At 37.5% G+C, this 12,964-nt stretch overlaps 1 protein-coding gene across 1 annotated transcript in view; it reads left to right on the top strand.

Moving 5' to 3' along the window:
* The window catches only part of JAKMIP2 (janus kinase and microtubule interacting protein 2), an 85,795-nt gene that overhangs the window by 62,637 nt on the left and 10,194 nt on the right, over positions 1-12,964 (top strand). The window contains exons 16-18 of the mRNA XM_007949133.2: positions 7,195-7,263; positions 8,770-8,847; positions 11,041-11,244. Of these exons, the coding sequence (XP_007947324.1) occupies positions 7,195-7,263; positions 8,770-8,847; positions 11,041-11,244 (351 nt within the window). The remainder of the gene's footprint in view (positions 1-7,194; positions 7,264-8,769; positions 8,848-11,040; positions 11,245-12,964) is intronic.

The raw sequence follows: 12,964 nt of genomic DNA, 5'->3' as shown, positions 1-12,964 counted from the left end.
ATTTCCAAGGGTGATCCAACCCAGATAGAATGAACCCAAAGAAACAAACAAGTCTGTGCACTGATTTAAGATGATGGATAAATTCTGGTTTGAAGTCCCTTAAATAATTCTTAAAAAATGGAAAACCTTCTGTATTACATTATTCAAGCAATCCCTATCTAGCTGGGAAACCAACCATAAAATGGATTTTGTTGAGAGGTGATAAACTGGAGCCTTGCTCTTTTTATAGACTTTTCCTTGGTATGTAAATACCACATGCTCCCAGCTGATCATGTAGCTTCGTGGTGGTGGTTCATTGGAGTCTCATTCAGACAGCTCAACGTGGGGAATGTCAGGAGAAAAGCAACACTGAGTTTGCTCATGTCCCTTTATGTCTAAACCTGGGAAACAGCAAGGAGAAGAGAAAAGAACCAAGTGGAGAAGCCTGGTACCTGGTTGTATTTAGGTGCCTTGTGAGTCAGTGGATAGTTGAAAATCCTCCACATGCACATGGTTGGATGACATGGGAGTTGTGTAAGTTCTTTGAGGTGTTTGGTTAATTCTCAAAGGCATAAATATCCTGTTATAAGTTAAATGAAACCGTAGACAAGGAGCTCTGGTGGCATAGTGCCTGAGGCATTTGCCTGCTAACCAGAAGGCTGGCAGTTCAAACCCACCAGCCACTCCTCAGAAGGAAGATTGGACAATCTGCTTCCAAAGTGATACCACCTTGGAACCCAAGGAGGGGTGGCTATAAGTCATTTACGACTCGACAGCAGTGAGTTTTTTTGTTTGTTTGTTTGCTTATTTTTTTAATAGGCAAGCAATCAGCTTTCTCTAATCTGGAATGAGCAGATGCTATAGTTCAAATGACCCAGTTCAGTTACTCAAACAAAACACAATGATATAAAGAGGAAGAAAGAAAAATAAAGGGGGGACAAAGGAGGACGAGGACTATTACAAAATAAAGTGATACTTAAGAAATACTGTGAAAGGCCTTGTCTTTTAAGAGATGTTTATTGAAGTATTTACATGTGAAATGGGATTAAAGGTGCAATTTGCTCTTTTGAAAAAGCTTACTTCCTTCACAATTTAAGTTCACTCGTTCTTAAGTACAGACTTGATCACTCATTCCCTCTCTTCTCCACAAATTAATAGTGCCACATTATTCCTAACAGACGGCAAAAGGGCCGTCTGATACCTGACCCCACCTACTTCTCCAGTATCACCTCTCATCTCTTCCTTGATCACTAGATAGGTTAGAGCCATACACAAATTCTTTTAGGAGCCCCACCTTCCTTCTCTCTCCCTCTCTCTTTCTGTTAATTCTCCTCTCTCACTTGGGCCTTTACGCTGTTCTCTTTGCCTTGAAAGCTTTCCCTTCTTTTCCTTCTGTATTTGCCTGTTGAAATCTTAGTCATTAGATTTCCCCATACATGGGAAGCCTTCTTATCCTCCCCTTTTGGTGTACTTTTTCTGTGTTCCCACAATGACCACCACTTCCACTACCATGCCTTTTAACAATTGCTTTGTAACTGCCCATTTACTTTTGTCATACATACCCCATCCACCCACCACTAGATTATAAGCCCCATCAGGTCATTTTCGATGTCTGTTTTTCCTCCTTTGTTTCCCTAGATCTTCACACCACCCCAGGAGCTCTGGGTAGCATTGTGCCTAAGGCACTTGACTGCTAACCAGAAGGCTGGTGGTTCAAACCCACCAGCCACTCCTCGGAAGGAAGATGGGGCAATCTACTTCCGTGGTGATACTGCCTCGGAAACCAAAGGAGGGGTCCCTATGAGTTGGGGCTGACTGACGGCACATAACAACAACAACACCTCACACCACCCCAGCACATAAAATAGTGTAGTGATACATATTTATTAAAGAAGTAAATGGGTGTGTTTGTGAATGTCCACAAGACACTGTTCTGGTGACAGAAGAGAGACACAAAAATAAAGAAAACACAGTCTCTACCACCATTTCTGCTACATTTATTTGCAGTGATAGCCAGAGTGTCTCATTCAGTTGGAATCATGAAGTAATGATTCTTTAGTACAAGAAAAGTTGTTTTAAGTTTAATGCTACCAAAAAGAAAGAAGGCAGATTCTATGAAAAGTAAGGATTAAGGAGGGGGAGGAAAGGAAAAATAGGCCTGTGTGCCTCACATTTACCTAAATTATTGGAAGAATATCTTCTATTCCCTGTTTTATGGAGCGGTGCAGCTTATACTGAATCATAACTATTATTTGCATAATGGTTATTTTGAGGCAGGCACTGTTCTCACTGCCAAAGTCTAGGTACTATTATTATCCCCATTTTTCACATGAGGAAACTGAAAGATAGAAAAAGTAGATAACTTTCAAGGTCACAAAGCTAGAAATGATAGTGTCATGATTCACACCCAAGCAGTGAGGTTTGAGTCTATGATCTTCTGCATCAAACTTCTTAAGGGTTCTGTTAAAAGCAGGAAGTAGTATACGCAGCACACATAGAAGAGCTATTAGAGTTATGGTGAGTTATCCTGTGCCTCCCCTTACCTCCTTTGCAAGACAGACATTCAGCTGAGTTCAGTTGAACAAGCAGAGATGATGACAATGCACATAGATAGTGCTGTGCTAGAAAGCGAAAGACCAGATGAGTAAGACACAAGCTTGTCCTTAGAGTGTTCCTGGTCTGTGTAATGGCCCTTGGTGCAGATCTTTGGGATTCACAGGTTCAAGTCACTTCCTTCCTTTGGGATTCACAGACAAAAGTTTCTACTTGCAAGTAATTCTAAACTCCACCTGTGAATTTTCTGAAACTTTGAATTAGAATAGCACTTTACTAGGTTGGTACATGGGAGTATGATCTGTAAGCAGAGATTGACACTAGAGAAAATGCAATAAGTGGCTTTATATTAAAAACAAAAATAGCACTGACCATAATTGAATGCATATTATTGTTCAAGTACTTCACTTTGCAAGCATTATTTTGTTCCTCACAACCATCTTATGTTGTTGCTGTTATGTGCCCTCGAGTCAGGCTTGACTCATAGTGACCCCTCCTTGGGTTTCAGAGGCAGTATCACTATGGATAGTAGATTGCCCAACCTTCCTTCCAAGGAGTGGCTGGTGGGTTTGAAACACCAGCATTCTGGTTAGCAGTCAAGTGCCTTAGGCACTATGCTACCAGAGCTCCCTGGCTTGTGTTAGGCACACTTTAGTCTTCAAAGAGACGTCTTTGCTCTTTAACACTTTAAAGAGGTCTTTTGCAGATTTGCCCAGTGCAATATGCCATCTGATGTGTTGACCCCTGCTTCTAGTGGTTTTGATTGTGGAACCAAGTGATATAAAATCTTTGACAACTTCAATCTTTTCTCCATTTATTGTGATGCTGCTTACTCATCCAGTTGTGAGGATTTTTGTTTTCTTTGTGTTGAGATGTAATCCATTCAGCAGACTGTAGTCTTTAATCTTCATCAGTAAGTCCTTCAAGTCATCTTCACTTTCAGTAAGCAAAGTTGTGTCATCTGCATATAGCGGTTGTTAACAAGTCTTCCTCCAATTCTGATGCCACATTCTTCTTCACGTAGTCTAGCTTCTAAGATTATTTGCTCAGCATACACATTGAATAAGTATGGTGAAAAGATACAACTCTGATACACTCTTTTCCTGATTTTAAAACATTCAGTATCCTCTTGTTCTGTTCAAACAATAGCTTCCTCATCTATGTACAGGTTCCTCATGAGCACAATTAAGTGTTCTGAAATTTCCATTCTTCTTAGTGCTATCCATAATTTGTTATGATTACACAATCAAATGCTTTTGCATAGTCAGGAAAACACAAGTAAACATCTTTCTGGTATTCTTTGCTTTCATCCAAGATCCATGTGACATCAGCAATGATATCTGTCATTCCATGTACTCCTCTGAATCCAGCTTGCATTTCTGTAAGTTCTCTGTCAATATACTGCTGCAACCGTTTTTGAATTATCCTCAGCAAGATTTTACTTGTGTGTGATAATAATGATATTGTTTGATAATTTTCACATTCTGTTGAATCACCTTTCTTTGGAATGGTTACAAATATGGATCTCTTCCAGTCAGTTGGCCAGGTAGCTATCTTCTGGATTTCTTGGCATAGACGAGTGAGTGCCTCCAGAGTGGCATCCATTTGTTGTAATATCTCAGTGGATATTCCGTCAATTCCAGGAGTCTTGTTCTTTGCCAATTCCTTCAGTGCAACTTCGACTTCTTCCTTCAGTACCATTGGTTCGTAATCATATGCCACCTCCTGAAATGGATGAACATTGACCAATTCTTTTTGGTACAGTGACTCTGTGTATTCCTTCTTCTTCTTCTTCTTCTTTTTTTTTTTTTTTAAGGTGCAAGTTTACAGAGCAGAGTTTGTTTTACATTCAACATTAAGTGTACATTTTGTTTCACTCCCCAATTACCATCCTCAACCCTAACCCAGTCTCCTCCCCTCCCTGCCTGGTACCTTCCATGTTCTTGTGATGTTTCTTGCATCATTCAATATTTTTCCCATAGAATCTTTCAATATTACCACTCAAGGCTTCGATTTTTTCTTCAATTATTTCAGCTTGAGAAATGTCTAGCGTGTTCTTCCCTTTTGGTTTTCAAACTACAAGTCTTTACACATTTCATTATAATCATTGACTTTGTCTTCTCAAGATGTTCTTTGAAATCTTCTGTTCAGTTCTTTTATCTTGTCATTTCTTCCATTTGCTTTAGCTTCTCTCCACTCATGGGCAAGTTTCAGAGTCTTCTGACATCTATTTTGGTCTTTTCTTCCTTTCCTGTTTTTTTAATGACCTTTTGCTTCCTTCATGGATGATGTTCTTGATGTCCTCCCACAGTTCCTCTGGTTTTTGGTCATTGGTATTCAGTGCATTAAATCTATTCTTAGCTGGTCTCTAAATTTGGGAGGTATATAATCAAGGTCATATTTTGGCTCTCATGTACTTGTTTTGTCTTCAGCTTCAACTTGACCTTGCATATGAGTGGTTGATGGTCTGTTCCACAGTCAGCAGCTGGCTTTGTTTTGGCTGAAGATCCTGAGCTTCTCCATTGCCTCTTTCTGTAGATGTAGTTGATCTGATTCCTGTGTATTCCATCTGGTAATGTCCATGTATAGCCACTATTTATCTTTTTGAAAAAGGTATTTGCAATGAATAAGTTGTTGGTCTTACAAAATTTCATGTGATCTCTGGCATCATTTCTGTCACCAAGGCTATATTTCCCTACTGGTGACTCCTCTTTGTTTCCAACTTTTGTATTCTAATCACCCGTGATAATCAGCACATCTTGATTGCATGTTTGGTCAATTTCAAACTCCAAATGATGGTAAAAATCATCAATCTTCTCATCTTTGGCTTTGGTGGTTGGTGCATAAATTTGAGTAATAATTGTATTAACTTGTCTTCCTTGTAGGTATATTGATATTATCCTAGCACTGACAGCACTGTACTTCAGGATAGATCTTGAAACATTCTTTGTGATGTTGAATGCCACTCCATTCCTCTTCAACTTCTCATTCCCAGCATAGTAAATCATATGGTTGTCTGACTCCAAGTGGCCAAAACAAGTCCATTGCAGCTCACTAATGTCTAAGATATTGATCTTTTTGCATTCCATTTCATTTTTGACAATTTTCCTAATTTCATACTTCATACAGTCCATGTTCCAATTATTAATGGATGTTTGCAGCTGTTGCTTCTCATTTTGAGTTGGGGCACTACCTGGTTTTTCTAAATGAAGGGTAGATGAGGCTAGAAACCCATAACATTTGATTTAGTTGTGTTTCAAGAGGAAGCCATGTGTATGCACAAAGAACTGAATTATTACCACCTCTCCTGACTCATTGTATCATTTTTCTTTCACCATGTTCCCTCCAACAAGGGGGTCATTTGACCTCATGTCCCCTCATGAATATCAAGGCTCTATTATATAAAAAGGGAGCTCTGGTAGCATAGTGGCTAAGGTACTTGACTGCTAACCAGAAGTCTGGCGGTTCAAAGCCACCAGCCACTCCTCGAAAGGAAGATGGTACAATCTACTTCCATAGTGATACTGCCTTAGAAACCTAAGGAGGGGTCGCTATGAGTCAGGTCTGACTCGATGGCACATAACAACAATAACAACAGTATATGTAATAATTATACTGTGAAAAGTGCCTAACATGTCACTTCCTTTAATCTTCATACTATAAGTATCTCCATTTTACAGATAAGAATATTTAGGCTTATGAAGTTATTTAACTTTCCAAAGTCACATAGAGCTAGAATTCAGATTACAGCCAAGGTAGTCTTGCTCCAGAACCCACTGCTTAATGATTATGCCACATGCTTCCTAAAGAGATAACGTAATGTTTAACTTAGTAAAACCCTTTTATAATATTTTCTATTGAATTATATATGTGGTAGTGTCACACCATATTATTTAAAGTATAAACTCATTTATTCATGCACTGATGCCATATAAGAAAATGATAAATTTTGATCCTTAAGAAGGATAAGTTTTTCTTTTTATGTGATTTATAATTTTTCCACTTAACAAAATTGATCCTTCACCACTTGGCTGGAATACCTTCATATACCGAAAACTTATTTCTTCTGTTTCACCTAGCCTTCTTTCTTTAACCATGCCTGTCCAACTGTGCAGTAATTCAACATGGTGTCTCTTCTGCTTGGAATCACACCCCCCCTTCCTTTTTGCCTAATTCTCTCCAATTCATTCTTCAGAACTCAGAGCTTGTATGTTATTTCCAAGAAGCCTCCTTGATGTCTTCCAATGAGGACAACAATTTTTTAGTGCTAATGTTCATCACTGCAGATCTAGTACTGAGCACAATGCTTAACACATGGTTGTTGTTGTTGTTGTTGTGTGCCATTGAGTCGGACCTGACTCATAGCGACCCCTCCTTGGGTTTCCGAGGCAGTATCACTTTGGAAGTAGATTGCCCCATCTTCCTTCTGAGGGCACATGGTAGACTTCAGTTAATTTATTTGAAGAATGAATGAATGAACAAGAAGAATATAATCTAGCTTCCAAACTAAGTGGTAAAAATGCACTAAGTTTTCCCTTCAGCTGTTAGTCTTCTTCCTCAAGTGTAAGGTACGTAGATTGAGTACCTAATGTGGTTGACAGCACACCAGATATCCCTCACATCAAGCAATTATGAAATTTATTTGTTTTGTTTATCCCTTAGTGGATCCAACAGATAGAAGGAGCAGAGGCTGCCTTGCACCAGAAAATGATGGAGCTGGAAAGTGATATGGTGAGTACAAAGATGTGACATCATAAAAATGAAAGAAATTTATAAGGTAAGCAGAACAGTCACCTCTATCAGTTTTATCTGGCTCTAATGAAAATTTATAGTCTTCCCATTACAGTTCTTAGAAAAAATTCCCATTAGTATCTCATAATTTCAGGTTAAATTCTTCCCATACAGTATATATATTTTTGTAATATTTCCAAATACAATGCTAAAGGAAATGGAGTTAGGTATTTCATTTCTTAAACAAAAACTTTTCCACTATATATAATTCTCAAATAAAAATTATGGAAATTATAGATGCACTTCTGATTTTAGCAATGCATAGAATTTTGTAACAAGACTGACTTTTAATGGCATCACCATTGATATGAAACAAAATCCCTATGAAGTTAAGGATCTTATAGTAAGAACAACTTGTGTTTATATAGTGTGCTACATCTTATAAGTTACTTCCTTATATTATACACAGGGCTCACAATTTACCAAGATGTCAGACTCCAATGTCAAGGCATTATTAGGAGAAGCTGTTTATATTGAAAACTCACCCTTGAAAATTATTATTAATAAGTAAGCAGCTAGCCAGTACCAGGTACTGTTCTAAGCACTAGGGCTTAGAGGTAATCATGAAAATTACCAACAAAATTCATACAGGCATATTTATATAGTCTCTCATAAGTCAACACAATCAGGTTTTTGTACAGTATTGAAAGAGGTTTTTCTTTCTTCAGCTTAACACCTCCCGCAAAAAAAAAAAAAAAAAAACCTGACTTGCATTTGAGGCTATAGCGTACATAAGATACTATTTTAAAATGCTATAATCACACCTAGGATGGCAAGGATCTCACAGTACAAGGCACATGTAGGAGCTGAGGACAAGTGAGGGAACATCGGGTTTACATCTCCCGTCTCACACTGGTTTTGTGACAAGGGCATATGCTCTCTCATTGACTGGCATTATGGATGGAATCATCACCACTATTTAAATTGTTATCTGTTTTTTGCTAATTGTACACAACTGAAATTTGAGTAAATTAAATTTGTTTATTATGCATCCTTGCTATATTCCATTTCATAACATTCCATTTCATAACATTCCATACTAATATAATGTCCCAATAGATTCATACAGATATATTTAACACTTACCTTGTTAAACATCTATCTTTAGTCATATGTGCTCAGGTTCGCATAAAAATCTTTTAGAGCATTCCATGTGAAGTTTTCATTATACCTTTGATTCTTCTTTCCATTGATTTTTATATTCCCTGTGTGAGACTCTGAAAATTGAACTGTTTGTCTAACTGAAAAAATCTATGACCCTACAAATATTAGTGATTTGTCTTGTGGTGGAGTTAGAGAAAACGTTAATCACTTCTCTGTGTATGTACTTGTATATATGTATATGTATGTATATATGTGTGTGTGTGAAAAAATATAATACGTAAAATCACTTGCTACTTAAGTAAATTGACTCTGTATATCTATCAATATGGTACTTTATTATAGGAACAATTCTGTAAAATAAAAGGCTACCTGGAGGAAGAGCTGGACTATAGAAAACAAGCTCTCGATCAAGCTTATATGGTAAGTATAATAACCATTGGAAAAACTAAAATCAATTGTAATTGTATACTATGGAGTAAAGCATCCTATTTAATTTGTCATGCTATGTTCTTGAATAGACCGTAATGTTCTGGTCATTTATTTACTGGTTTCTAGTTCTAATTTTAGAATAAATCCCTAGTTCTTGACTGTTATAATATTCTTACAAGATGTAATAAGTATTTCATTTTACTTAATTTTATTAATGAAGCAATAAAATTAATTATATATTGTTAAATAATATATAATCAGAGGACAGAATAGTTGGCAATGTAGATTAAAGACAAATTTTGCTAATCCAAAATGAATTATTTGGGATGCTAGTCTAGTGGTAGAATAATAATGTAGATAGTATTTGTTAAGTATATTTTTAATCCATTTACTTCTCACAACAACCCTATGAGGTATAGGTAATAATTTTCATTCTCTGGTAGCATAGTGGCTAAGGCACTTGACTGCTAACCAGAAGGCTGGCGGTTCAAACCCACCAGCCACTCCTCGGAAGGAAGGTTGGGCAATCCTACTTCCGTAGTGATACTGCCTCGGAAACCCAAGGAGGGGTCGCTATGAGTCAGGGCTGACTCGATGGCACACAACAACAACAACATATTACATATGAAGAAACTGAGACTTAGAGAGTATAAAAACTTTGTTCACTCTGATTAGCAGGTAGTGTTTAGTTCTAATTCCAGATAACATGGCCTTAACTACCATAATCCAGCCATAGCAATTATGCCAGCAAATGGGCTGTGCCATTTTCTGTCTTTTCCTCTGTTGCATAAGGTCAGGTAGACTGAAGAGCATATTTGGTCAGTTCCTCTCTACCAAATTCTTATTGTGTAATTTCTAATGGTAGCCAAGAGTGTGTATTTCTTCTCTGCTTATGTCCTGAGTTGATTCACAGTAATGACTCAAGAGAAAAAAGAATAACATTTCAAGGAATTTGTACTAAAGGTGTTTTTTTTTTTGTTTCCTGTTTTTTTTTTAATATATAATGCTTTCCTGGAAGTACCCTTAGTCACTTTTGGGAAAAGAATGAAGCACTTAGCCCCTACTTGTAGGAAGAAGAATTAGTATTCCCCGTCCAAAATGAATAACAGATTCTGAGCATTGGTTAATGGAGACAGGGGAGAATGAGAGTTGTTTACTTAGAGAATAAAGGTGGAAGTGATTTTTCCCCTCCTTCCCACCTTTTCATCCATTCCTATCCTACTTATAAAATGGTAAGCTGTGTGTTCATGAGTTCCAAGACTACTGAGTATTCACTCAGACAACCCTATTTAACTAAAAAAAAAAAAAAAAAAATGAGATCTACTTAGACCAGGATCAATGCTAGGAAAACAACCCTTATTAAGGCATGCCCAGTCACCCCTGCCAAAGTTACAGAGAATATGATTGTAGATTTCAGCAATTGTAGTTGAACCATATTTAAAACAAACAAACAGAGAAATTAGGTCAGAGAGAGAAGTAGAAATCTGTCCAGTCAGTGACCATATGAGGGGCAGTTGGCCTTCATCTAAGAGAGAGAAGACTGAAGAAGACATAAATAGCTAGAGCAACAATAAATCTCAGCATATACAAAACAGGCCCAATTACAAAGACTAGGCCACTTTTTAGATCATGTTCCCAATTTTTTTTTCAGGAAAAATACAGCCACCCACCATAAAGCCATCCTGAAATTCAGAGTTTTGACACATGGCAGAAAAGTGACATTTTGTGCATGAAATATAGGTCCAATTTAAAGTGTTTTATCCCAACATAGACCATTCTTCAATAGTTATTTCTAAAAGCTTGGTCACCATGATAGATGTCTTTAACTACATGAAGGGCTGTCAAACACACTTATTCTCAGCTACATTTGAGAATAAAAGGACGCACAGTGATTATAACAAAGGAAGAACTTTCAAAGAATGAAAAGTATATGAAATGAACAAGATCCCAAGAAACAGAACAAATTCCCCATCACTAGGGGAGCTCATATATTGCATGGGTGGCCCTTATAGCATATTATAAGGTGGGGTCATAAGATGTGTATTTAGGCTGCATAACCTTTGAAATTTCTTCAATTGCCAAGATCTGTAAGACTGAAGTAACACATATATGAGCATATGCATATATATATCACACATAAGTGCTATTAAGTGCCAAAGGTAGATCTTTATATCTATTTGCCAGAGAATCCAGGAACTGGAAGCCACTTTGTACAATGCTCTGCAGCAAGAAACTGTCATCAAGTTTGGTGAATTATTAAGTGAAAAACAGCAAGAGGAGTTGAGGACGGCAGTGGAAAAGTTACGGCGGCAGATGCTGAGAAAGAGCAGAGAATATGACTGTCAGATTCTTCAGGAACGAATGGAACTCTTACAGCAGGCCCATCAGGTAAGAACGGAATCTCTGTGTCTGCATAGGGTACCCACCCATGAGTTGGACCCGGCTCATAGCGACCCCTCCTTGGGTTTCCAAGGCAGTAACACTACAGAAGTAGATTGCCCAATCTTCCTTCTGAGGAATGGCTGGTGGGTCAAATGCCTTAGGCACTACGCCACCAGAGCTCCCATGCATAGGGTATGTATATATATGTGTGTATGTGAAATTGGACTTAGCACTAAGAACTAAGCACATGATCCCAGCATCTCATGGAGAACTTACAATATATCATATGCTCTTGCAAAGAATAAAATAAATATCTTATATTTACTATCTTCACTAGTAACCTTCACTCAGATATAGGATGACAATTTTGTTGTGATTTAGTCTTGAGAAAGCTAGCATTTCAGAAACACTGCATATTTTTGGAGCTACATTGTAATGAAATGCACTTCAGTCTCATGGAGTATGATTATCTCCCTTATGCAGGGAAGCAGAATTCTTTCCAGGGAAGAAATAATGCTTCCTTTTATTACTCATCCCAGTCAATAATCCACCCTGCTCAAAAAAAAAAAAAAAACTAGAATAGGGTAAACAATAACAAGGGCCTTTCTCTTTATTCTGAGAATAAACAGTACAACTATAAAGACTGGAAGCTGCTGTTTACTTTCCAACATTTGCTATGTCAGGAACTAAACTAAGAGCTCTACTTACATCATTTCAATTAATCTTCATAATAGGTCTATGAGGTAAGTATTCTTATTTTTCCCAATTTTGGAGATGACAATACTGAAAATATGAGTGCTTAAGTGATTCATCCAAGATGACATAGATATTAAGCAACAGAGCCCAGATCACAACTCAGGTCTGCCTGACTGCAAGGCCATACTGTCATATGTAGCTGGAGTCATCCTTGACTTCTGTGATTCACACAGACCAGCAAGGCTCAATTTAGACACCCAATACTAATTTATAGCCCAAATTCTTCATTTATGCCATAGCTTGACAGATTAGGACTGGGGGCCTAGTCAAAAAAACAGATTCCATAAGAATTCTAGACTTCAAAGTTCCAGCTTATAATATTTAACAACTCAGAAGTTGTAATAAACAACCTATACAAACAGGAGGTAAGAAACCTATAGATATTAGAGATAGAGGTGAGTAGAAAAGGAACAGGGTATATTTAATAACACCAGTAAGAACAATTCTTGGGAAGCATGATACTCAGTAAACTTCAGATGCAGCCAGGAGCTTTGTGGGTCTTTGTAGATTAACAGCTTATCCAAGTTAGCCATCTATACCAGACATGATAAGTGCATGCTTCTTTGTCTTAACAACCATTTAGATTCCATCACAGAAGTTTGGATTTTGAACCATGGAAAGCTCTGGTGGTATAGTGCCTAAGGCATTTGACTGCTAACCAGAAGGCTGGTGGTTCAAACCCACTAACCACTCCTCTGAAGAAAGACTGGACAATCTACTTCTGTAGAGATATTGCCTTGGAAACCCAAAAAGGGGTCACTATGAGTTGAGTCGACTCAAGGCAGTGAGTTTGTTAATGAAAAATCTATGACATCATTGTATTACTTCAGGCATCCTTTTCTTCTATCAGGAGTTAAAAGTGTCTTCTCTATTCTCTACAAAAAATTCTTTCACCATAATAGTGTTTAGTTTATCTCAACACAGTGGGAATCATGAAATCACAGAAGTGCTTATAAAAAAAAAAAAAAAA

Source organism: Orycteropus afer, unplaced genomic scaffold (genome assembly GCF_000298275.1).
Source record: "Orycteropus afer afer isolate SDZICR_OR568_19922 unplaced genomic scaffold, OryAfe1.0 scaffold00238, whole genome shotgun sequence".
Classification (NCBI taxonomy): Eukaryota; Metazoa; Chordata; class Mammalia; order Tubulidentata; family Orycteropodidae; genus Orycteropus; species Orycteropus afer.
The sequence above is the reverse complement of the archived record's forward strand: the minus strand, read 5'-3'. Positions and strand labels throughout refer to the sequence as shown.